Source organism: Bactrocera neohumeralis, chromosome 3, assembly GCF_024586455.1.
Source record: "Bactrocera neohumeralis isolate Rockhampton chromosome 3, APGP_CSIRO_Bneo_wtdbg2-racon-allhic-juicebox.fasta_v2, whole genome shotgun sequence".
NCBI lineage: Eukaryota > Metazoa > Arthropoda > Insecta > Diptera > Tephritidae > Bactrocera > Bactrocera neohumeralis.
Window position 1 is genome coordinate 5,782,557 of NC_065920.1, and position 25,839 is coordinate 5,808,395.

The following is a 25,839-nucleotide window of genomic DNA, read 5'->3' on the forward strand; positions in this document are numbered from 1 at the left end:
TATTTGCCATATTAACGATAATAATGCCTTACAGCCAGGCAGTAAATTGTGTAAACACAATAAAGGCACATAAAACTACCATGGAAGCGATAAAAAAAGTACTTTTTTCATATAAAAAATATAATATGCGATAAAGTATGAAAATATGCCGCCAAAAATTGTTGGGTGTGGAGATATTTTATGAGGGGAAGACTACGACATTACTGCATAACCAACAAAAATACAAAATATTTTTTCTATAGTCGTCAGTAGCTGCTTAGCCCTCTCACTTTTAAAAATTGCTTAAGTAAAGTATAAATTCATTTTTGTTTGTGTTATAAAATCTATCAATATTTTTTCAGCCATTATATATTCACAATTTTAGTCACAGCTGTTAATTGCTGTGAGATTTTTAAAGCGCAATTAAGGAAATGTGTTCAGCAGAAATGAAAACCGCAAATCAGGAAAGTATAAAACCGCAAAATAATGAGGCCGATTTTACAGCTATATGAAAATATATATGAGCACGTTCATAGCTGTGTAAGGTTAGAATGAGTTGCCAGATTATATGTTGTGATCGAAATTATTTTATTTAGAAATTCATAACTTAAGTCAAACAAAAAAAAATTAACTTATTGAAATTAAATTATTTAAATTTCAGTAATTAGGAGAATTTTTCGTAAAGAAACAGGTGGAGATTTGAGAGCTACACATATATGCATGTGGTTGTATATATTCGTGCTAGAAGTGCGATTTTGTATATCCTGAAACATTCTTGGACCCTTTTTATGTTCCTATTGGTTCATCTGATAGACCTATGTACATACTATATGTTTAATTATATGACAATTTCCCTTGCAATGAGTATTTATATGCATTTTATATATGTATGTACTTGCACATAAAAGTTTGATGATGAGACAATATTATTTGATTGTTACTGGGCTTCACATATTTTACAGCCAATTTTAACGACTTCAGCAAACAAACAAAAAAGCAATTGCATACAAATTTATGACATTTTTATGAATTTCGATTCCATGAATTACAACAAAATGGTTAGATCACAACCTCAAGAAAAATATTGTTAGAAAGTATAGGAATTTTTCGTAGAAACTGCTATCTGGTTTACTCTTAAAATGTTAGCCGCTTTTGAACAATTATTTCACATGGAAACAAATATGGTTAACATATTTCCACAGAATAAAAAATCAACCACAAATAAACGAAATTAGAAAATTTAGAGCATTTAAGTCATTTAAACCCTTTAAAGCTCAGGCGGTACCTTCATCAAGCCTTCTGAGAAAATGTTTGCTCAAACTACTTAGTTACTTTCATGCTACAGCAAACATATACGTTTAGGAAACATTTTTTAGAAATCGTTCAACAATTAGAAATTAAACAAATAAATAAAAAACTCAAATAAAAACTATTAAACTTCCAAGTGTCTGTTATTATTATACTATCACCTTTCTCAAACCTTAAAACACAGAGTTGTTGCATATATTCATATAAAATGCTTGCAAAAACAGTTGTAGACACTACGTATGCAGCTGTGGGATAAAAAAAAACCAGCAGTTAATAAAAAGGAGAAACAAGCGATAACCTTCTGATAAACAAATACAGCGCAGACAGCAGCAAATGCACACAGACCGTGCGCCGAAGGTGTTTCTATGAATGAATGTATGAAAAAAAGTAGAAATATAACTGCGCATCCCCACAGGAATAAGCGCTGGCGCTACAGCGCGCTGTCCTTCTAGTCAATTCAGTCTCCTGTGTCATGACCTTCTCGGTTTCGCTGGAAAATTGGTATTGAATAAAACCAATAAAATAACAATTATTGCAACATTTGTCCGCGGTTGGCATTGAGAGTTTTTCAAGCAATGTGCTTTCACATACCTGCGTACATACATATGTATTTTTGCGTACAAAAACGCACACAAAAGCATTTGCATACAAATTTGTATGAATAACTATATACACAGAAACAAATCTTACGCCCCTTGGTCATAATCAATGACCCTGTCTACTAGGTTTTATTTTTTCTGTTGTGTTGCTGCAGTGTTTTAACTATCAAAAGAAAATTATTCAAATATAAAATAAATTACTGATTATTTTTCCACCAAATTAGCATATACCATAAATAGGCTTTTTAAGTTTTACTAATTATTTGAAACCGTCCTGTTCAAATGGCAAGATAAACCGCGTCTAACTCAACACTTTGACAAATCTGTTTCGTTAATATAACTTTAAAATAATATGTTATCCTATGTTTCGTAATTTATTAATCAATTTATTTTTGATATTCTTGAAAATGTGTCGATATTAGTCGATATTTTACTATAATAATTTAATTGATATCGATATTAGTCGAAATTTTACGATAATAATTTAAAATATATCGATATTACTCGATATTTTATTATAATAATTTAATTTATATCGATATTAGTCGATATATTACGATAACAATTAAATCGATTAATATCGATATGCATAAGTTCACTTCAAAAAACTTAATTAAAATTTGTTTTTAATAAATAACACTATTTAGTGCCTTTTAAATATCTTAATGTGACTTAGAAAGAAGAGATCACTAATATTTGTTCAGTATGTTATATAATCTCGAATACAAATATCGATAACTTCCACTTAAATGTAGCTAAACTAAACTAATTAGGTTTAGTAATGTTATCGATATAAGTCAATACTAACGATAATAATTTTATCAATTAATATCGATATGTTTACGTTCACTTCAAAAAAGGTAGATGCTTTTAATAAATTAAAGTATTATAAATATAATTTAAAGTATAATTATTTAGTATGGCTTAGAAAGAAGGTATCACTAATTTTTGTTCAGTATGTTCCGTGTATTATATAATCTCGATTACAAATATCGATTACTGTCACTAAAATGTTGCTAAGCCAAAAATAGTTCTGTGTAGATTTTGTAATGTTATAGATATAAGTCCCTACTTTTCGATTTTAATTTATAAATGATGATAAATATCGATATAAATACTTTTACTTTAAAAATCGATAGTTCTGCTCAGGTTAAAGTATTTGTTGTGTTTAAAGTGGATCAATTAACTTAAAAGTCTTGAAATAAGTAAAAACAGTAAAGTGCTTTCTTTTTTCCTCAATATGTTCAAATGAAAATTTTATAAATTCGATAACAATTATCGATTACTAGCAATAAAAATCGCCTAATCAAAATTTTTTTAATATGATCGATATTAGTCGATGATTTTCAATTCCATTTCACCCGATTAAATTCGATATGAATACTTTTTTTTACCAAAAACTGCAGAACAAACGTATACAAAGTGAAAGGGAAGTTATGTACAAAAACCGCTGACGAGCTTAACATAGATCAAAATTATTTGCAAAGTCTCGACAGAAAAAAACAAACATCAAACCCAAAATAATGCTGCAGAGGTGCATTATCGAGTAGTTTGAGAACAACAACAAGTCTTTAGAACAACAACCAACACCATTCGATTTCAACAGTAGTCAAATATTTCACCACCGCAACCAGCGACAAACCGCAATATCCGCCAAAGTAATGCAATGCCGAACGCCACTGCAATAACAACAACAACAACACAAAACAACCGTCTAGTATAGTTTTATATTTGCATAACAGTAGCATAGTGTTGGCGACGCTGACCGCAACAACAATAAGAATGATGGCGGCGTTGAAAAAAAGTGACAGTCAACCGCACAGTAGCGAGCAAAAATGCCACAGCCAAGCACAGTAACAACAAAAACAGCTGGTTACTGTGGTGACAACGGTGAACAGCCGGCAAAGTAGGTTGTGCACAGCATGACAGGGGTGTACAAACGCAAACAAAGGATGTAGATAAAGACTTATGGAGAAATACCGCAAGCAAATGTGGAAATTGTAGAAACTCTTAAAAGTGAATTTCGCAAAATGTGAACAGAAATTAAATGAAATAAACAAAGCAAGCGCGCAAATGAGTGAGAAACGCTTGTAAAATGGCAAAGCAATAACTGGAAATTGTAGCAACAACAACGTATGCGACTCCGGCGTGCTACTCCGTTACGTGCCAGGGTTAGGCGGTCTAGCGGCTGGCGGTGGGTGGTGGGCGGCTGTCGCCAATTAATCATGTGGAGAGCATAACAAAAACACCTGCCGGCCTTATCGGTGTAGCGCTTGTTTAGTATTGTTTATTTATTTATTCATGTGTAGGTATGTTTGCTTGTGTATATACATAACTACCTTATATGTAGATATTGACTTTGTGCTGCGACAGCGAGACGAAAGACAATTAAAAGGGAAATAAAACACAAAAAAATGCTAGACTAAGGTGTTTCAAAAAGGCCAAGGGCAAGAAAGTGCTTACAAGTTTTATATATTTTTTGTTAAAAAAGTGTTAAAATATTTTACGCGTATTTAATGTGAAATGAGGGTACTTTTGTTAAAAAATGGGTACAAATATTAATTAAAAATCATAATTTTAGAGTTTAGTTAATTTCAGATGTCATGTTCATAAAATAAAACTTGATTAAGCAAATAAAAATCTTAAGTTTGTGCTGAAGATTTTCGAAATTGCATTTCGAAAATTCTGTATTACGCTTTCAAAATGAATATTGAGAGTTGTAAAGTCTTCATTGACAATAATATTGGTCAGCTTAAGGCAAAACCCAACTTTTATGAAAAAAAATTGTAAACAAAATATTTTAAGAGATATTTTTTTTTAAATATTGAATAGTTGAAAAAGTCTTTTTGTATTTTATTTTAGATTTTTTCCTGATTTTGATCATCCAGTTTGCATGGCAGCTATATGTCATAGTCTAGCGATAACACCAAATCCAGAAAATGTTGGAAATAAGAAGAATGATAGATCTCCTAGCCACAATCTCTTTATCTAATACACCATTGTAAATTTTCAGATTTATTTATCTGCATACAAATTTATTTATTCAAAAAACACGCTACGGCACTCTTCTAAGACAACGCCTACACATATATAAATGAATATACACATACATATATCATTACAATTTTGTATAAAATAAAACCCGTTTGAAAGAAGTAACAAAACTCATTTACAAACTCAATCAGATGTGACACATGCTCACTTCATACGAATGCATCATTGACAGTCAGCTGTGCTCGAAACAGACACAACACACGCCTTTTCTAGTTAGACTTCCTCGGAACTACTTTGTAATTATTTGAAGAATTTCGAATATGTAAGTCAACACACACACACACACACATATATACAAATGCATACACTGCAAGCAAGCAACTTCAGACCAGGCGAATTTCATGTGGACACAGCAAGCAGCGGTAAAGCAAATAAACACAACAAAGTAGAAATCAAGAAAATAATGAAAATAAATATCAAAAGAAAACGGCAAATGTCAGAAGCAACAAAAAAAGCAAAAACAAAAAGAACAAAAACAACTGTGGCGCACAGCTGCAAAGGCACGGCACACACGAATGCATTGCGGCGCCCAACGTTGCACCGGCGAATTCGCCGCAAACGAGGCAAGACGAGTATAAATGCACTCAGCGAATGCGAGCATATGTGTTTCGTAAGTTCACATATATGTATGTATGTACATATATATATTTATGTGATTGTATGCGAAAAGGGAATAATCAAAAGCGCATAAAAATATATAAATGCGAGGCGATGGAAACTTTGTTGCGGTTTTCGCCGTTTTCCCCCCATTTAGTGATGTGTACACACATACTAGTTTCAGGGAAATTTGAAATGCCTTAGAATTTGCCAGGAAAAGCATGAGCTCACTAACATTTAATGCAAAAAATCAACTGGCACTTAGAATGTTGGCCAAAAAATTATAGAGATATATACATCTATGTATGTATGTACATACATATGTACATATATATTTATGCAAAGCGATGAGAATGCAAGTCAAAAGCCCACATATTGCTTAAAAATAACTGTTGTGTGTAAACGAAAATGCGCTGATGAACCAAAGGCGAAGCAATATGAGAATGCACGCGCCTAAAATCGAGCGAATTCAGAAAGTATATAAGTGAATCTGTAGATGCGAAGCGATAAACGTGATCAGCGATCACCTTTTTGCGGTTTTGCGCTAAATAAAAATGAAATAACACAAAAAGCGTAAATAAACCAGCAATGAATAAAAATATTTAAGAAAAAAAATGTATAAAATAATGCAGGAATTTTGTTTAAGTTTAACTTAAATTAGTTTATTTTATCAAAAATTAAATTAATATTTGCGTTAAGCGCTTTAATAAACTGCTTTCACTGTGAAAATCTTGAAAACGAAGTACAAATCTAAAACCGCATAGTAAAAATGTCTAGCAAATTACCGTTATAGTATAGTCTATATTCATAAAACAACATTTTTAATAGAAACGTCATTTTCGGTGTTCACAAGCATATGCTAAAAGCTTATAGACGCCATTTAATTTATACAATTAGCAAATCGTCTGCAGCCATGCTTATGCCGGTAGAGAAAAAGTGCTAATTAACTCAATTAGGGCGCTGTCTGCAAAACTTTTTACTTAATCAGCTCATATTGTTTTGACAATTTTGCGTTTGATACTTGGTTTTTCGTTCAATTTTATTTTTTAAATTGCTAAGCGATATATGAAATGGAAAACTGATGGCAAAATATTTTTACTCGATTTATATTAATTTGAAAATTAAGTACGCAATTAATGTTTTCACTTGTAAATAGAGGGAATATGTTTTGAATTTCTAAGCAACTACTCAAAATAGCTCAAAATCTCCAGTATATTTTGAAAACAAGGCACCAAATGAGTTTAATTTAAACCGCTTTCAAAAGGTTCAATTAGCGAATACAATTAAATTGTAAATTAAATTACTTTCTCTGTTATTAGAACGCACACAATTTAGCTTAAACAATCGGAGCTTCGAGTGTTGAAAAAAAAATTAATATATGGGAAATTTGTATTGGAACAAAATGCATAATAATAACCTTATGCAGGAGGGAAAAAGGGCAATTTTGCCATTAGATTTTGATGTACGAGTAGTTTTAAAACAAAACATTTGGTATTATGTCATTTGTTATATTGAGCTTATACTTTCTAATTAAAAATCGATTTTGTGCTCTCACTGAACACTTTATTGTCAACTAATTACTGTTTATTTATTATACAATACAATTAATTGAGTATTTAGATAATCATTCAATTTTGTGTTAAAGTGAGAATGTTTAGGAGTGAAATTAACAAATAATACTAATTATCCAATTAGTAGGATACTTAGCACTTTTTAATTGATCACAATTTAAGTTTATGAGCTTGTTCTTCATTAATATACGATTCATTCGAACTACGTTGACTGACTACCAATTTTTTGGCCCAAGGAAAGCCATCTCTCAGCTACCTTTTTCGACAGATTTAACTCCTTGTGACATTTCTTTCGAAACTGAAAACGTAGCATGGCTCAGTTGACCCAAAATATAAAAATCGTCGGACGAAAATTCGCGTCGGAAACAGACAGCTGCCAAAACTAATTTAGATAGACATATACATACTATATATATAATAATGATCAGAATGACAAGCGGAGTTGAAGTCCGGGTGACCGTCTGACTATCTGTCTCTCCGTCTGTCCACCCATATTATAACTTAAGTAAAAAATTAGGATATCTTGATGAAACTTGGTATGCGTGTTCCTTGGCAAAAAAAATAATGACGAGTTCGTAAATGCGCGTAATCGGAGCAATGCCACGCCCACATAACGCCAATAATCGAAAGCGTGTAAGTTGTAAAAGTGTGAAATATTCGATTATACCTGAACTTAGCTCTTCCTTACTTGTTTTCTATCGATTCGGTTTGCAAGCGCAGTTTAAATGAGCCAGTCCGATTCAATTTTGATCTTAAGTGCACTTTCTGTAAACATACATAATTCTTGATTGTAAAAAAAACACATAAATACTTTGCCCTATAAAAAATCACCATGGAGACCAATCAGTAATTTAAATAGCCAACTTTTGATACTGATTGCTCAAACAAATATAAAAAAATGCCGAATAAAATATTTTTTAAACATTTTATCAGAAAAGGAAATATTCTTTTTTTTGCGAATGTTTTCATTACTCTATAGTTTAAAAAAAATTTTTTTTAATGTTTTTTTTTTGATTTCTTTTGTGCGAATGTTTTTTATTATCTTTTATTATTTTAATTTTTTTTATTTCATATTTTTTTATTTTTTTTTAATTAGTAAGCAATGTGGCCGCTTTTACTGTATTCTTTATTGTTTTGATGCGAATACCAATCTCTACATATGCTCTTACATACATATGTATAAATTTGATTTATAGATGGTGAAAGCCATAAACAATAATGCCATAAAATGAATAATATTTTTTGAGGCCAGGATATAGAAGTATTTTTTTAATAGAAATTATGTCCACGGAATGAATTAGAAAAAAAGTGATTACAAATTATGTGAATGGAATAAATTTGGAAAAATTTTACAAAATTTATTTTTTTTTGTTTTTTTCAATACTTGAGAAGTGAAATATTCGTAGACACAAAATTTAATTTTCAAAATTCGAAAGAAATTTTATTTGAAAATTTTTTAAAAAATTACATTTACTTAGAAAATTAAATTTATGAAAAATTAAAATAATTTCAAATAACAATTAAGAAAAAGCAACTGAAGCGAGGAACATTTCATATGCTTATTTGATCATTTGGTTCGTTGTTAGCTATATACGCAACGCATACTAACTAAATATTCTACTGCCTAATAATGCTCAGTTCCTTGCCATAACCTAATTACTTAATACAGCTTATTTACTCACTTTTTTTTACAAGTTTTCTAAATGTTTTGTAGTAAGTTTTCTATAAACAATTTGTATTGAGCACGTCTGCTTTTATTATTTATACGTTTCAGCCTGTTGTTCTGGCTTGCTTATGCTACAAGCACCATTTGTCATTAATTAACTTATCGCTCACACTTCAACATGTATATGTATACTTATAAACATATACTATACATATATTCTAGAATTTTTATGTGCTCATATATAATATATATTGTTTGTAAACAGCTCAATTATCTATAATACACATTTGTGCTTAACTAAAACTTATACTAAATACAAATAATCGTATAATTTTTTTAACTGAACCTGTAGAAAATCGTCGATCCTCTTTATTTTCTCTGTGTATTATTTCAGGGAACTTATTTATTTGCGTTTACTGCTGTTACATAATCGCAAATTAATCACTTTGTTGTCAGCACACACACCAAGCAAATTAATATTGAACTCAAAATACAAAAAAATAAATAAATTTCTCAGAATTAGAGCAATTAGTGTATTTATTGAATTTCGTTTAGCACTTCATTTAACACTTTTGTTTTGATTTTCGTTCTTTATGCAAGCAAGTCACATTAGAAACATTTTTGTTTTGTTATTAAGATGTTGATTTGTTAGAATAGTTTTTATTTTAGCACGTACTTAGTATTTCATTGGAAATTATTTATTTGTGGATGTATTGTTTAAATTATTTAATACATTTTTTTATGGTTAGGTAACTATTTTTCAGAGTAAATAACTTAGTTAAAGTGGTGAAAAAAACAGATTTTCTGACCACTTTTACCAATTTTTATGAAAGATCTCTGCTGTTAGTTGGGCACTGAAGATTTTTTTGCCCTACTTTCAGCTAGTATTGAAAAAAAAGGTTATTTTTGTGCAAAATGTTTCTATAAAGTATTTTTTTTTAACAAAGAACCGTTTTTCAGTTGAACAGCAAAAAAATTCCAAAATTCAGAGCAAAATGGAATTAAAAATTTCTCATTAAAATAAAAATTTAAATTTTAGCTGTAAATATTAAGGCCTTTATTAGAAAAATTAATGAGATAATTAAACTTTTCCTGTAACTGTCACTTTTTGCCAATAACCTTTCAAAAAATTATGATTTAATATTTAAGCGCTTACTATTAACAACGCTATTGTATTTTTTCTCATCCAAACAATTTTTTTACTAATATACTGGCTAAAATTTTTTTTAAATTAATTTTATTTTTTTTAACTTAACAATTTCAAGCAATTTAATTATACTTCATAACTCATTGTTTAAAAAAAAATATTAGTAAGACTATTTTTTCTTCGTCCAAATATTTTTTTTACATAATTTGCTGAGATAAAAAATTTGTAATTAAACTATTTTTTTTATTAAATTTTATTTTTTTCAAACATTTTATATATCACTATTTTATTATAAAAAATATTTTTAATTTTAATTTGAGTGAGAGATAATGAATTTTTTCTTCACCCAAAAATTTTTTTTATTAATTAAAGCAAAAATTTACTTAAACTAATTTTCTCTTTACTAAATCTGTTTTTTAAGCAGTTTATGCATTATTATTTTTTTGTTCTCATCCATATAATTTTTTAAGTAAAATACTGCGACAACTTTTTTGGAATAAACTTTAAATAATTTTTCAATTTATTTTTATTTTTATTTTTTAATTTTATTTTAATTTTAATTTGAGAGAGAATATTATTTATTTTTTATATTTTTATTTATTTTTGTTTTTAATAAAAACAAAAGTCTTTTTAATTTCTATTTTAAATATTTTATTATCTTACGAGAAATACAATTAAAGCATTAAAAAATATGTTAATTTAATTTTAGTATTATATTTTAATTTCAATAAATTACTGTTTTAAGTTTATTTTTAATTTTGTTAAATACTGAAATTTTTTCTATACACACAAAATAAAAATATGTAAATTTCAATTTATAATTATTTAAATTAAAAATATAAAACTTGAAAATTAAAATATAAAAACTTAAAATATATCACTTTTATATTTTCAACTATTGACCATTTTTTATACACATACAAAGCTTTACATACTTAAAATATTAAAAAATTTATATATTTTAGTTTTTTTTTAATTTTAATTTTTAATTTTAATTTTTTTTTTCAATTTTTTTAGTTTCAATAATTCAAAAAAATTATAAATTATTATTACATTATTTGTATTTTTTAAATTTATTTTATTTTCATATTAAATTGCATCTTCATTTAATCATGTCACAGCGATCATATGGTTTCCGTTTTTTCTGTTCTTCGCCGTTTTCACTCACTTTCGTAATGCCAATACGAGTTTTTTCGGCGGCGCTGTTGCACTTTTGCACACATTTACAAAATATATAAGCATATATTTTCGTTTTTATTTTTTCCTACTTGTGACTTTTTGCTTTTAACCCGTTTACAAGAACTGGTTTACAGAATTTCAGAATTTTAATTGGCTAATATTTAAAAAAGATTCAATTTTGATATTACAAACTGTGTTTCTAGCTTAATATATATTTTTTGAGACACTTGTGGTGCAACAAAATAAACTTTTGATACAACACAACATTTTGTTATAAAAAAACAATAATATTTTATTGGAATTTAAACACTTTCAGCCTAAACAACTAACACCACAAAGCTTAACAAGTGCCTATGTTAACTGTTGTTTTTGTAATTTTTGTATTGGAATTTAAATTTTCATAATTACTGAAATTCCACTGATGTTTCGTTACGCGGCAATATTTTATGTTTAAAACTTTTGAATTTCAAATATTTAATTCTCTCGCTCTTCCCAAGTTCTTTCGCCTCACTTTTGCACTGAAGTCAAATATATACAAACGCACATCATATCTACACACATACACACACAAGTATGTATATAAGTGATATTTACAAACACTCACGATGCTGCTGCTGCTGATCGCTGATCACCGCTGTTTACGGTAGCGGTACGCGCACGTGCACACACACACGCACTTACAGGCGCACGAAACGCCAGAAACATACACGTATATGTATGTACATATATATGTAGAAGACTTTAGTTTAGCTGTGAATTAAATTATGAAAAATCGTACTTTGGAATTTCTTTGATTTCCACTTGCTTCTACGCATAGCAATTTATTTATTTTTTTGTTTTAACACAGATACATACATTCACATAATTTACATGAAAACGCAGATATTTTTTATTATTTATATAAGCACATACGTATGTATATATTTTTCTCAGGCTTCACTTGACTATTGTCACACTATCGCTGCTCATCTGCTTTAATATATGATTAAATTTTATACATATATATTTACTAGCTGCTGTTGTTGTTGCTGCTGTAGCTATCTAATGTTTGCTAAATGTTACTATCATTCACTGTACACTTCACTTCACACGCGGCGCCGCTTTTCGCTACGCTTCGTATCTAAGCAATTCAGTTGTGTCGCAGCAAATCGTCGCCACCGAACCGTTCACGTCGAATATCTCTGCGATACTGAAATCGCTGAGCATCGACGGCCGACCAGCCGCGCTGTGCCCAATATGAAACAGCGCACAACAACAACAAATACCAACATCGCACAATTACAACAAAACCAGCCACATACACACACACACACACGCACACATTGTAGGCACGAAGAGCCGAGTATGAAATGCTGCCGAAAAAGTCAACGGCACAGATACACGCACACAAATGCAAATTGTATGGCAACATGCTCGCTATCGTATGCTATCTGCTTGGTCGCGGCGAATTTATCTAGCACTTCACAGGCATGCCTCCTCCTCTACTTCAATACATTTTATATGCCATTCTAGCAACACTTTACATACAAACATAAACGCTCGAGCAGCAACCCAAAAAAAGCAACAAAAAATAGTGAACGTTGGCAATTCGCCGCGTTATCTGCAGAAGTGCAGCCCCACACCGCGCTCGCTGAGTCACCCGACGCACACATGCAACGACAAGTATCTCACAGATACGCGCTTGTGTGCGCTGAGGTTTTGAGTGGCCGCTTGGAATGCACTCCGTTTGTGATCTCAATCGCACGTACTCACACTCATTCGAGTGCCTCAACTCTCTGGCCGGCTCTATGCAACAGTTTGAGCGCGTCGTGTGCTGCCGAGTTCGCCGCGCTGCCGTGAAGTGTGCTTGCCTTCCGTCTGCTGTTCGTTTGTTTATCTTTTGTTTGGTACTTCTTTTTGCACTATACACTTCTTTTATTGGTTAGCTCATTACATTCACTTCTTTGTTTCACACTTTTATTCTGTGGTAACCATTGGTTGTGTTTGTGTGTGTGTGGCGTTGGGCAGCCAGCTGCTTGGCCGTTTTGTCGGCGTTTAATGAACTTCGGTGCTGTGTGTTTGCTTCTTTATTTGGTTTTTGCTTTTGATTTTGTTTTCTTTATTTGTCTTTACGTGCTCTTTTGCTTCTGGGGTTTGAGTTTTTCTTTTTATTTTTATTTTTTGTTTTAAGAATGATTAATATGTCACATGTATGATACAACTTGTATATTTGTAGCAGCGTTGCCAGTCGCGTAGAGGGTATAACGGTGTATTCTTTTGAAAAATTATTTTATTAGTATACAATATACGCTTCGAAAAATTCCGAAATGATAGTCAATATGTTCCGCAATTCGTAAGCAGTGAGGTTCCGCGCTTAGTGTATGAAAATCGCTTCGCATACATATACAAAAGAATATTGCTGCTCATATTCTCTGAAGGTCTAAGTGCACCCATCTTCAGAATATACCACCGTATATGTAACGGTATTTGTTGTTAAATAAATAATTACCATAGTTTTGGAACACAGCGCCCTCTATCGACGAATTTACTAACCTTTTATGGTTGAATCATAATATACTCGGTCACACTGGTCTGTCGGTGATTGAAGTAAAAAAAATATGAACAGAATACTCAAAACTAGAATATTATGAAATATTCAAGTATTTCTGATGAAAGCTTTTCAAAAGCTTAGCAAAAGTTTTAAAGTTCAGAAGAAGTGAAAAGAAAATTGTGAAGTTCAGTCTCTTTTAAAATGGTTGTACTTCGTTGGATGTTCTAATTGACAAATTTGAGAGAAAAAAAACTATTGGTCGGCTACTCTCCAAGTAGCTTAGAAATAGAACACTAAATTTAAAAACTTAAATCCATCCCTCTTGAGGAATAAACCATTTATACTGAAACCTGAAATCCACTCAGTCAAAAAAGCACACGCAATTCAGTATCCAGACAGCAAAGTACTCAGGAATTGACTTTGTTCTTAAGCGAGCTTTTCTGGTACGGCCAAAAATTTCTGATACAAATAACGATTTGACGAGTTTCTGTCCATAAAACCTCATCAATCTTCTCATCTCAATAATTATGTTCGACCATGGCCACTTTGACCTAAATACAAGTACATGGTCAAACAAAGATGCAGCTATTATCTGTTAGGATTAACCTAATTCATGAAATAATTTGTAAGCTCAAAAATATTTCCCGCAAATTCATGGATTTGACTGCTAAAGTACTCGACAGTAACAAACGAAGTAAAACTAATTTCATATGAGGACAAAATTGTTGAAATTTTGATTGATGGACTAGAACTGTCAAAGCTCTGGGATGATGACTACTCAAATATATGTACATCAACTTCAATTGAGGCATGGAACTGGCGCTCGCTTCGAAAATTCGTTTTCTAGCAAAAGCTCAAGCTTCCTGGAAACCTTGCAACTTTTTGAGCTTCCAAAAAGAGATCTCTCTACATATACAAAACATAATTTGAAACTATTATTGTTTATGAACCAGCAACTTCTACCATTTTGTAGTTACACAATTTTGACGTAATTGTTATTGTTGAAAAGTTCTATACAGCACGCAACAGAGTCACGTTTCTACGGCTGCCAACAAAATTACCAACAAGCCAAGCACATGATAGACTACAAAGACCAGCGCTAACAGGTACATATGTTTGTCGATTTGCATATCTAGTATATATAAATGTATGAGTGCGAAAAAAAGCTTGCAATAACATTGTAGCAGCACCGCTTGTTGTTGTTAAGCTGCACTCAAATTTTAGATATATCCGACTAGAATGAACTTTCAGAGCTTTCACTCGCATTTTGCACATTTGAGTGAGAAATAAAAGCTTTTGACGGCAATTTCTCTGTAAGTAACTTATACAAATGATTTGAAATGCCGGCAAAAAAGCACGAATTAGACATGGCAACAAACGGCAGGTTAATAGAGTTGATGAAAAGAAAGAGCGCAAAAAATTGGCAAAAGCTAGAAGTGAAGCGGAAACGTAGTGTGCTGTCAGCCTTTAGAATGCAGCAAGCGGAAATGACCATCAAAAATGTTTGCTTTTTGTGTGTGTGCGTGTTTACTTTTGTGCTAGCAGTAAGCAAACGTGACTTTTTGCACTTTCGAAAGTTGTTTATAAATTTCGTATGGTTGAAAAAGCAAAATTGTACAGAAAATATTATAATTTTTGTTTTTTTTTTTATGTTTATCTCTAAATCCAAATTTATTTTTTTCTACTTTTTGGCATATGTTTGTATGAGTGTATGTATCTTTACTTGATTTTGTATATTTATGTACATATGTACATAAGTGAGTGCGTGTTTGGCAGCGTGCACTTGAAATCGCACATTTGTTTATTTACCTCATTATGATTAATGCAACCGCTTTTTGCTCGACATGCGACCAAAATGTTGTGTTAAGAGTTGTTAAACTAATAAAAAATGTTTGCTTTGCGTGTCATTTGAGGTGTTTTATTTTCAGGAAACTTGTTCGTGAATAAACATCTGTGGCCATGGAAACATTGTTATTTTGTTAATATTAATTTTTTTTTCATTAAATATAAATTTTAAGAGCACCACTGATAAATTAGTGATTTTCTCCATTTAATAAAATTAAAATCGGCAGAAGAAATTGTTAGAAAAATAAAATTTTAATAACACAAAAAGCATGCCACTGCAACGAAATTGTGTTACGCAACTTAAATTCGTCACGCACATCGTACATAAAGGATAAACAGTTTTGAATATTTTTTTCTTGTAACATGGTATAATATACGGATGATGTAGAATACAAAATATATGAAAAAAGTTGCCACCTATTCAAAATTTGAAGTAAAAAGTAAATTTTAATTAAAAAAAATCAATAAAATAATTTTGCCAATTTAAAGAACGTCAAAATAGTAATAAAAAAAATTCATTAAAGTAAGTTGCCACCTGTTTACAATTTGTGGCTCAACAAAATTTTAAGGACTTATTTACGACATACATACTAAACTTAGCAATTTTAGAACATATTAGTTTCGAAAATATTTTAAGTAGGGTTGCCACCTTTTTAAATATGTAAGTGTAAGTTTCAATAAGGTTAAAAGTGCTATCATATAAGCACTCCAATAAAGACGTTTAAGAAAGTTGTAATTTGAAGAAAAAATCTAAATAGGGTTGCTGCTGTGTGAAAACAGTTTCTAAATGCTTTCAACAGTTTGAAAATACTTTTGAAAATAATTTCAACTTAGTTAAATTTCATAATTTTTTATCAAACTCAATATAGACAAAGGAGCTATGGATTTAAGAAAAAAAAATTCAAAAATAATTAAACGTGGCAACTCTCCTCAAATTAAAAAAAAAAAAAACAAATCGAAAATAATTAAGCGTGGCAGCACTTCTCAAATTTAAACAATAAATTTCAAGTGGAGAAGGACTTGGCTTCGCTTGGAATATCCAATTGGCGCCACGTAGCGAAAAGAAGAAACGACTGGCGCGCTGTTGTTAACGCGGCTATAATCGCGTAAGCGGTGTCTACGCCAATTAAGAAGAAAATACCAATGGATTTCAATGCCTAAGGAGTAGTCAATCTTTAGGATGCCTGTGTTTCATCCGAATTTTAACATAATCTATGGCCACTCTATCGATAATGTATCGGAGAAAATTATAAATTTTTTGAAGCTTCACCCAAAAGGTTTGTATCATGCTTTTAGATTCTTAGAATTATGCTTTCTACTAATATCAACTTTTTACTACTAAATACTATTAATTACTTTAAATATAGTGTTTCCCTTCAACACAACACTTAAAAAGGGAAACAATTTGAGTAATGTTTGTTGTTTGAGAACAGATCTCAAAAATTCGCCCTTTTTTTTTGTTTTAAAATTTTTAATTTGTATTTTTCTCAGCATGACATCACTCTTTAAATTTGACAATTGAAAATTTATTAATTCTCATTTTCAATTTCATCTTATGTCCGAATCAATATTTGTGCTTCGTTAAAGAAGAAAAATGAATTTCGAAACACGCGTTAAATATGATAGTGAAACAAATATCAAAAGAGCCTTAAGAGCCATATCGCTTTATTGCGTCTTCATAGTAATGACCACTGTGGGTGAGTAAACAAAATATTTCTAGAAAATAAATATTTGTATCTCCACTCTAACTTTCTCAGTTGCCGTTTCTGCGCGCCACCACTACATGTACTACTTCAATCATGCTATTAAACGGCACTTTCTGATCTACGAACGACTTGTCACCTACAATGAATGGTGGGCGGAACTAGCAGACTCATTTTTGCCGGAAGTGTTGCCTCCGCCACAAGCGAGTAACGAAAGTGTCGCTAACGAAAATGCGAATAATCCGAAAGATCCAGGTGTCAATACAAGCACAGCTTCTGCTGCACATAAGGTTATAAAATTGGATGAGAGTATTCTATTGGGAACACCACGCCTACGTCAGCTACGTGTGGTGGACACAACTTGCGGTGGCAGCAAGAGTTTTGTCAAACATTTTCATTTCATTTGTTATCCAGATTATTCGTACTCGGATTCGAAAACCACTGGTGAACATATAGGGTGAGACTTTGCCTTTATATGAGAAATTTCTAAACCAATTTAGTCTTGTGGAACACATTTTGAAACTTCCAGCGCTAAATATGAATCTGCACTCCATTTGAGCGCAATGCCGATTCAAGGACGAATGCATACATATTGGGGTGGTGGTTTCGTGCAGAATTTGGACCGAAATTTTAATGAATCTTTGCCTTTGATTGAATCACTGGCACAGCTTGACTGGTTGGATCGCGGCACGCGCCTTATGATTTTCGAATTTACGCTCTATAATAAAAATACGGATCTCTTCAATAACGTGAAGTGAGTAATACAATTTTTCTTTCAATTTATAACCTCATCAAGAGAAAAGTGCTTAAGTCCCTAAATGTAGGCAACAAATTGTTTGAAAATATCGCATATGTCTCTATAAATAATTCGTAAACTTTTTGTGCGCAACTGCAGACTGATTTTTTAACCTTTCCAAATAATTCTAGAAAATCTATGACATATTTTCAGAATTCTGGGCGAAGTTCCAGTCACTGGTGGCGTTTTGTTGTATATACAAGTGCAAGCGGTGCAAAAACATGCTGTCTGGACAGGTAGCGTATGGATCATAGTCTCAGCTATCATTTTCTATATAATGGCTATGTACTATTGTGTTGGAGAAATATTAGTGTGGCGCCGAAGTGGCTACAAAAAATATTTGAAAAACTTTTGGAACATTGTTGATTTGGCTATACTGATTGTAAGTCAAAAAATTAGATTCTCTAGATTAGCTTGAACTAATTATTTTCTCCTCTCCAGCTCGTTACACTCTCCTTCAGCTATAACATTTTCCATCCAATTTATCTACATTATTATTTGAAGCATGCCAATGCATTACCAACGGAATATCATAGCTTGGATGTGATTTGTTGGCTGAACTCGCATTATATGAATTTAATAGCTGTGTTGGCATTTTTAGTTTGGATTAAGATTTTTCAGTTTTTCACCTTCAACAAAACATCGATACAGTTAAATGCGACGTTCGTAAAGGTAAGCCTGAAATGTGGCGAGGAGTGTGTCTTCGCTAATCACAAATTTTCTAATGCACATTTCGCCTAAAAGTATACTAAAAACCAAATAATTAAAAATTTAGCTTCCGAAAACTTCCCTTACAATGCTATAGAGATCGCCTGGCAACTTCGTGCACACATTACGTGAGGAGTGTGTCTTCGCTAATCTCTCTAAATTACTTATACACATTTCCCCTAAAAATATGCTAAAACCAATAATTCCAATAATTTTGCTTCATCTTCACTTTCAGTGCTATAGAGATCTGCTCAACTTCGTGCTCATATTTCTCATAATCTTCCTCTCATATGCCATGCTAGGCATGTTACTATTTGGTCATGCGCACGAGGATTTTTTCGTATTCCCCATAGCATTTTGGAGCGTCATGCGTATGGTATTGGCCGATTTTGATTATGTTGGCGTGGAACATGCAAATCCAGTGCTGGGACCAATATATTTTTTCTCCTTCATACTCATCGTGTATTTCATACTAATTGTAAGTAACCACTTATTAGTAATATTAAATACATTTTTTATTAAGAAATCTTACTCTCTCACAGAATATGTTTCTGGCCATCATTTACGATACCTTCCGCAACATAAAAACCTATGAAATACCACCGGAGAAAAAACAATTGCCGCAGTTCTTTAAGAAGTACTGGGATAAGGGTAGAGATGGCGGCAAGAAGGCGCTCAATGCAATAGGCTTGTGCAAACGTAGGAATACAAAGCGAGACACAGAACCGTTACGCGAAATGAACGACGAGAATGAGCCACCTTTTCCACCAACGCCAAGGCCGGAGAAGAAAATGCGCGTGTCGAAGAATGAGATAATTCAGAAGTAAATTTTTGTGACTATATACAATTTTTTTCGATATGTTAAAATTGATTTTTACTCCATTCTCCTTAGCTACTTTGAGACCATTCAGAACAAACGCGACGCTGAGCAAATAGACAAGTACGTTTTTCTTTGATAATGTTATTTGCCTAACTAACAACTTCTTTTAATTCTTTAGTTTGACTAAACACATAACGGCTTTAGAGGAAATTTTAGCTAAAATGAGCGATGATATTAAACGTCTGGAAGCCGAAACACCTGATCCGAGCACGCGCCCAGAGCCGCCGAGACAGCCTAAAACACCGCCACGTCTAAAGGTCTTCATAAATCGCAAGAAGTAGTTGTAAATTCTGTCCGTTCAATTTTATGTGTCAAAAAATCAATTTTAATTAAATAAATAATATAGTTTTAATAAAATGTTTCAATTTTCTTTGAGACTTACCAATTTTGCGACGCGCGCGCCAGAGCACGGGCGGTGCTGTATTATTTGGTGAAGCCAGTGTGACGTTTTTAAATCAATGTAGAAACTGTAAGTGGAGGAAAAAATTTATTTTGTTTTTAGTTAGTAGAAAATTTAAATAACTTTTGATTTTGTATAGAGTGGCAACACTATTCCACAATGAAAATTAATATTTTTTTAATTTTAAAAATGTGTTTTATTTAAAAAAAATATTTCATGTTTTTTTTTTAAAAAGGGGGCAACTCTATTTGACTTAAACTTATAGTCCACACATAAATATTAATTTGAAAGCCTTACCACCGTAATTTGCTGCAAGTATTTACTCAAAACATTTTCGTAAAACTATAATTATGTATTTAAATTCATTGTAGATATTAAAAAAAAATGTTTTCAAACATTTTTTTAAGTTTGGCAACACTATTCCACAATGAAAAATAATAAAAATAATTTGTTCTTCTTATTTGAAAAGGGTGTTTTATGAAAAATAAAATTTCAGTTTTTTTTCAAAAAACGTGGCAACTCCATTCGACTTACAATTAAAATCCGCACCTAATTATACATTTTAAAATCTTGCCTCCATAATTTAGTGCAAAGTATTTACTTAAAACCTTTTTTTTAAACTATAATTATGTATTTAAATTCAAGTGGCAACCCAAAAAAAAAAAATTTTATAAAAAAACTTTTTCAGATTCGTTTTCATTTACTAAATTGATTACTAATGTATACTTATATTTTATCTTTACGCATTATGCGTAGTTTTACAATTTGAAACAGGTGGCAACCCTTTTTGCTGTTTTCGTTATATCTGGGTCAATTGATTGGCGTTTAATTGTTTTGTAGACGCACATCTGTTGCGCAGCGAGCCTACAGACTCTTCCGAGCAACATACATACATATGTATGTATGTATATTTCTGCAAATACCTACATACATTCACCCATACAGATACATATGTATATGGTAGTATGTCATTTGAAAATAGCGCGCACATTTTAATTAATGAATGAATAAAAGAATACTCGAAACTCATCACAACATTGCGCAATGGTTTGAAGTGAAGTGACCAATAATTTAAAAATTATTAACAAAACGGAATATGGCGTAGTAGATTGCGTGCTGATAAATGCCGTAAGATGTGCCCACGTACATATGTATGTATGTACATACATACTTCACATACACGACCATAACCACATACACGATTCATAAAGTATTTCTCATCTTTTGCCATAATAAAATAAATGTGCCGGAGGAGCAGCTTATTAATTGAAATTGTTATCAATTCATTGTTATATGCGATGCAAACCTATATATGAGTAAACAAATATGGATGTATAAGTATATGTAGATGTAATTTCGAGGAGTATTAGGGTGGAACGATTTTTATGGATTATAAAGAGAATATAAATTGAAAATGGGGATGAGAATATGGATTCGAACTGATGGTTTATTAAAATGCCGTCCCACAGTTCCCTTATACCGAGTTATTGACAAGTGCTCTCAGAGATCAGTAGTGCAAGTTGAGTAGAAAATCGACGTCGAATCTTCCTTGTGTTTCTTGACGAGGACTTTTTGCTGCACAGAGGCGGGTGCGTATCTCAGCTGCAACAAAATAGTGCTCCGAGTCGATGTTAGGACGTGAGGTCTGATCGATCTGGTGGTGGCTTTTCGACCCTGAGACAGCCAGGTAGCCTGGTGAAATTCTCTATGCTGGATTCTAGTACTATAGATAACCATATTTCGGGCCCCGGTTAAGTCGATAATAGCAATATTTATATATACCATCTTATTCATCAACAACAAATACTATAGTAAGTCCTTTGAATTTTTAAAATATATATTAATACTTTAGAAAAGTCATAGTAAAACACACACACCGTAATGCACTTGCACGTGTGTATACACGTTGCAGCAAGTGAACGTTAATGCACGTATAATACGCAATCAGCGCGCTTGTCCGTCAACTTGGCAGCTAGTCAATACATTTCAGTGGGGAGCACAGCGTTGCACTCTACTTATGTATATGGCATGTACACACGCAAGCGCCGTTCACTGCCCAGCAGCGCTGCAGTTCAATGACCAATGCCGCTGCTGCTGCCACTGTCGCTAAGATAGTGAGCCGCAATACTACGCACTCGAGCTTTTGTTTGTACACAAAATAATTTAAACGAACATATACATATGTATATGTGTGCATGTGCAATTGTATTTATGTCCACTTGTTCAAGCTATCAGCCACTTTTGTATGTATGCGAAAGAAACAGTATTTTGTTAGCTCACGTTTGGTTTCAATTGAGATAAAAGTCAAGGTCGGCGCGTTGGCATAACACAATTGCAATTGCGTGCTGGGCCATACGTGGTGACACAACAGAGCAAATTATGTCTCTGTGTGGGTATGTGTATGCCTTTGGGTAAATATGAAGTAAAAGAAATGAGCTAAAAAGTTTTGCTTGGGTAATATGTTATGTAACGATAGTTTTTTTCTTGGCTTAAAAAGGCTGAAGGTTGAAAGAATTTTTTTCCCAATTACGAATAAAAAATATTTTTTCATAAATTAATAAAAAACAAAGAAATCATATTTTTAATTTTTTCTATGCTAAAAATCATTCACAATAATCGAATCGAGTCTAGCATTGAATTTTTTGGAACTAGAAAAGTGCATTCACCATTTTTTCTTAACAATGGGAGTTCCTAGACCTGCTGTTTCTTCTAAAAATTATTAAAATGGTAGTGTGATATTGTTATTATATATTTTTTTTATTTTTCGGTTACAATAAATTAAGTTTACACTTGTATTAAAGGTGGCAACTCTATTTCAAATTATACCTAAAATTAAGCTTACAAGAAAATTTCTATTTCATCAGCATTGAAATTTTCAAAAAATTCTAATTTATTAATTATATTTAAATATTTTTATTTGGAATAATGTGGCAACACCAAAAAAAAAATTTAATTTATTTAAATAATTTTTCTAAGAGAGCATAATTTTTCCAAATATATATACGTATATATGTATGTATATAAATTTTTTTTTTTGTTAATTATCTTTTTTCACATTAAAGTTCAAACTTGCTGGAACAAACTGATATATGAAAAATATTTCTTGCAAATTGCACACGGCATTGCAATGAATTTTTCTTTATCTTAAACACAATTTTTATCTGCATATTTTTGTGTTATCAATAAATTCAAAGAATTTTTCTCAAGTGTCACTTGCAAAGGCAATGGAGAAGAAAATAATTGAGCGAATTGCACTTTGCTGCAGGCAGTTTTTCCAGATCTATATAATGCTCTCACTTTCAATATAACTATCAACATATTACGTATATTACATATATACATACATATGTACTATACATATAAATTCGATACAATAATTTCTCTCTTTCCTTATTTCATATCATCTATCACCTCCACATTCATTGATTTCTGAGCCCAACAGGAAGGAAATGCTGCGACAAAAAAAATAACAACAAAGCAACAAAAAGTAAATTTTAAAGCAAAAACCAATTAATTATCACAAGTTGTTGTTGAAAGTAGGTATAAGATCTGGCAAACAGATGTACGCATATGTGTCATGAAATTCTACTCGCAAGCGAGCACACTAATGAGCATGTGTTGTGTTCTTCTACAAATACTGCATCCACATATATACCATACATACATATGTATATACTTGCATATACCTACTCAGAGTATATAATATTTCCTACAACCGAGTGAATAATTATGATATAGTGTGCCTGTTCTTTTTTTGTTGCAGCTTGGCGCTGACAAGCAGCTTCTAGACTGGCAGTATTTTAACATATTTGTATTTTTCGCTTAATTAATTTTGCGTTTATTGTTTTTGTTTTTGTTTTGCTTGCTTGGGCGAATAATGAGCACATCTACGCTTTAAAGGCTTGCTTTTTTCTATTTTTCAAATAGTCTGTACTTGTTATTAATATTTTTTTATTTTGTTAAAATGCTTATAATAATATGGTATATGGTTTTGGTGTGTGTTTCTTTGAACTTTCATCAGGCGCTGAAACGGAAAATTTTATTAAAAATTAATTCCGTTGAAAAATTATTCTTACTTCATATAATAATTAAATTTTCTCTATAAAAAGTAATTTCCCGTGGTAGGTGATCGACCCACTTTAGAATAACACAAATAGAGGGCTTTTATATACAAATTATTTATGATGCTTGCTTGTCGGTTTCAACTCTCCCGGAAATTGAGCAAAATATTATGTATAAAATGAAATTATATATAATATAGCCGAGTCAAAACAAATGTTAAGACTAAATACAATCATAAAAATCCTCATTGTTCCTCAGATGACGCATTGTCTTGAGTAACTTATACAATAAATACAGATATAGCGCTTCATAAAGATAAAGAATGGCAGCAAATACGATAAAAGTGATTATGAGACAGCTTAATGGCTTTTGAAAGGGAACAGTAAGGCTTGTTAATTAACGAAATGAGGAAGAAACTAACAGATATGTAGCTAAGTAAGAATTAACAAAACGCAGACAGCTAATAGTGTGTTTAAATAAACAATATATATTAATTTATTGGGTGGATTACTAAAGAAAAAATTGGCATTTGGTAATAATGAGATCCACAATAACTGATCTTAACACAATTCAATGACTCTTAGGGTAAATTTAAAAAAATGCCGCATATTTATTATAAGTTTGTATCTGCAATACTACTAATTTAATTAAAAAATTTATATATTCATATCCCAACAGCTCGCTTTCAAAGAGGTCGAATTTCGAGAAACAACTTTTAATATTTTTGTCAATATATTCGAGACTTTAAGAAACAATCTGAATATTGTTATGTGTTTAGTGTTCTGTCAAAAAAAAAATCAAAACAAGTCGGAAGTGAAAGTTAATCCTGCTGAGACTGTTAACGCTTACTTATAGCTGTCGGTACTCAAAGAATTCTTCTATACAATAATTACATGACTTTTATTTTGCTTTTAGTTCAAACAGTTTTAGTTCAATAATAGTTATGATTTAATCTCGATTAATAACAAAGCTAGTTGCTTACTTTAAGGATTATAATATAACAAAAAGGTTATCTCTAAAATTAACTACAATATACATACATATATTAATGATAATGGCATGTAATAACAATAATAGTAGGTACTTATATACTTAGGTATTTATATAATACAAATAACATCACGGATTGTTTTTAATAAGTTTAATGCTTTTGTGAGTGTTTTCAGCAGATTAAAATGAATTATGCAGTAAATGCATTTTATATTATATTTCTAAAAATAAAATAAATATTAAAATGTATTTAGTCGCTAATTAGTTTTTTTTTTTTAATACAAAGAAAAATAAAATTCGAAAAACTTATAGATTTAATAAATATTAGGATTTTTCTATACATATATACGTATATATGTATGTATGTACGAGTATGCACTCTCAGTTTGTGATTAGAAAGCGATTGTCATAGTGACATTAAACAGTAATAAATTTCATAATTGAGCTAAATAATAACTTCATTAGAAAGAAATATATGCATATTTTGTTGTATTATTCTGTATTCGAAAAGAATTTGTGGCGACAATTCAATAATCAATGAGCTGCTAAAAGCAAATACATATGTACATATTAAAGAAATTTGCTGTGAAAAAATGCAAGTCATGATTATTATAAAGGAATGTAAATTGATGTGATAATTTGAGATAATTGCTGGCTATTATTTTAAATAATTGCATAGTGTTTAATTACTATTATAATAATTGTTCCTTTTTTATATATAATCTAGTGATTTAGCTTTTCAAATTTATTAATTTAAAAAAAAAAATGTTGAACTACATAAATTTAAATATTTTTCTACATCAATCATTTGTGGTGAATTATGGA

The 25,839-nt window shown here is 31.1% G+C and overlaps 2 protein-coding genes and 1 long non-coding RNA gene across 7 annotated transcripts in view; 2 read left to right on the forward strand and 1 right to left on the reverse strand.

Moving 5' to 3' along the window:
• The window catches only part of LOC126753198 (dual 3',5'-cyclic-AMP and -GMP phosphodiesterase 11), a 171,862-nt gene that overhangs the window by 79,743 nt on the left and 66,280 nt on the right, over window positions 1–25,839 (reverse strand). For 3 of the 5 annotated variants that reach the window (XM_050464443.1, XM_050464440.1, XM_050464438.1), the window contains exon 1: window positions 11,705–12,289. The gene's annotated coding sequence lies outside the window, so the exon portion shown is untranslated. Of the gene's footprint in view, window positions 1–11,704; window positions 12,290–19,944; window positions 20,030–25,839 lie in introns of those variants that run through there. The other 2 variants (XM_050464442.1, XM_050464441.1) reach the window with 1 other exon arrangement.
• On the forward strand, window positions 17,018–19,853 carry LOC126753201 (polycystic kidney disease 2-like 1 protein). The gene is made up of 8 exons (XM_050464449.1): window positions 17,018–17,635; window positions 17,708–17,932; window positions 18,128–18,356; window positions 18,416–18,646; window positions 18,918–19,160; window positions 19,225–19,505; window positions 19,575–19,622; window positions 19,681–19,853. The coding sequence occupies exons 1-8, from the start codon at window positions 17,259–17,261 to the stop codon at window positions 19,841–19,843; spliced, it is 1,797 nt and encodes a 598-aa protein (XP_050320406.1). The 5' UTR covers window positions 17,018–17,258; the 3' UTR covers window positions 19,844–19,853.
• LOC126753206 (uncharacterized) overlaps window positions 22,333–25,839 on the forward strand; it is a 123,540-nt gene continuing 120,033 nt past the window's right edge. The window contains exon 1 of the long non-coding RNA XR_007666099.1: window positions 22,333–22,343. This is a non-coding gene — a long non-coding RNA (uncharacterized LOC126753206). The remainder of the gene's footprint in view (window positions 22,344–25,839) is intronic.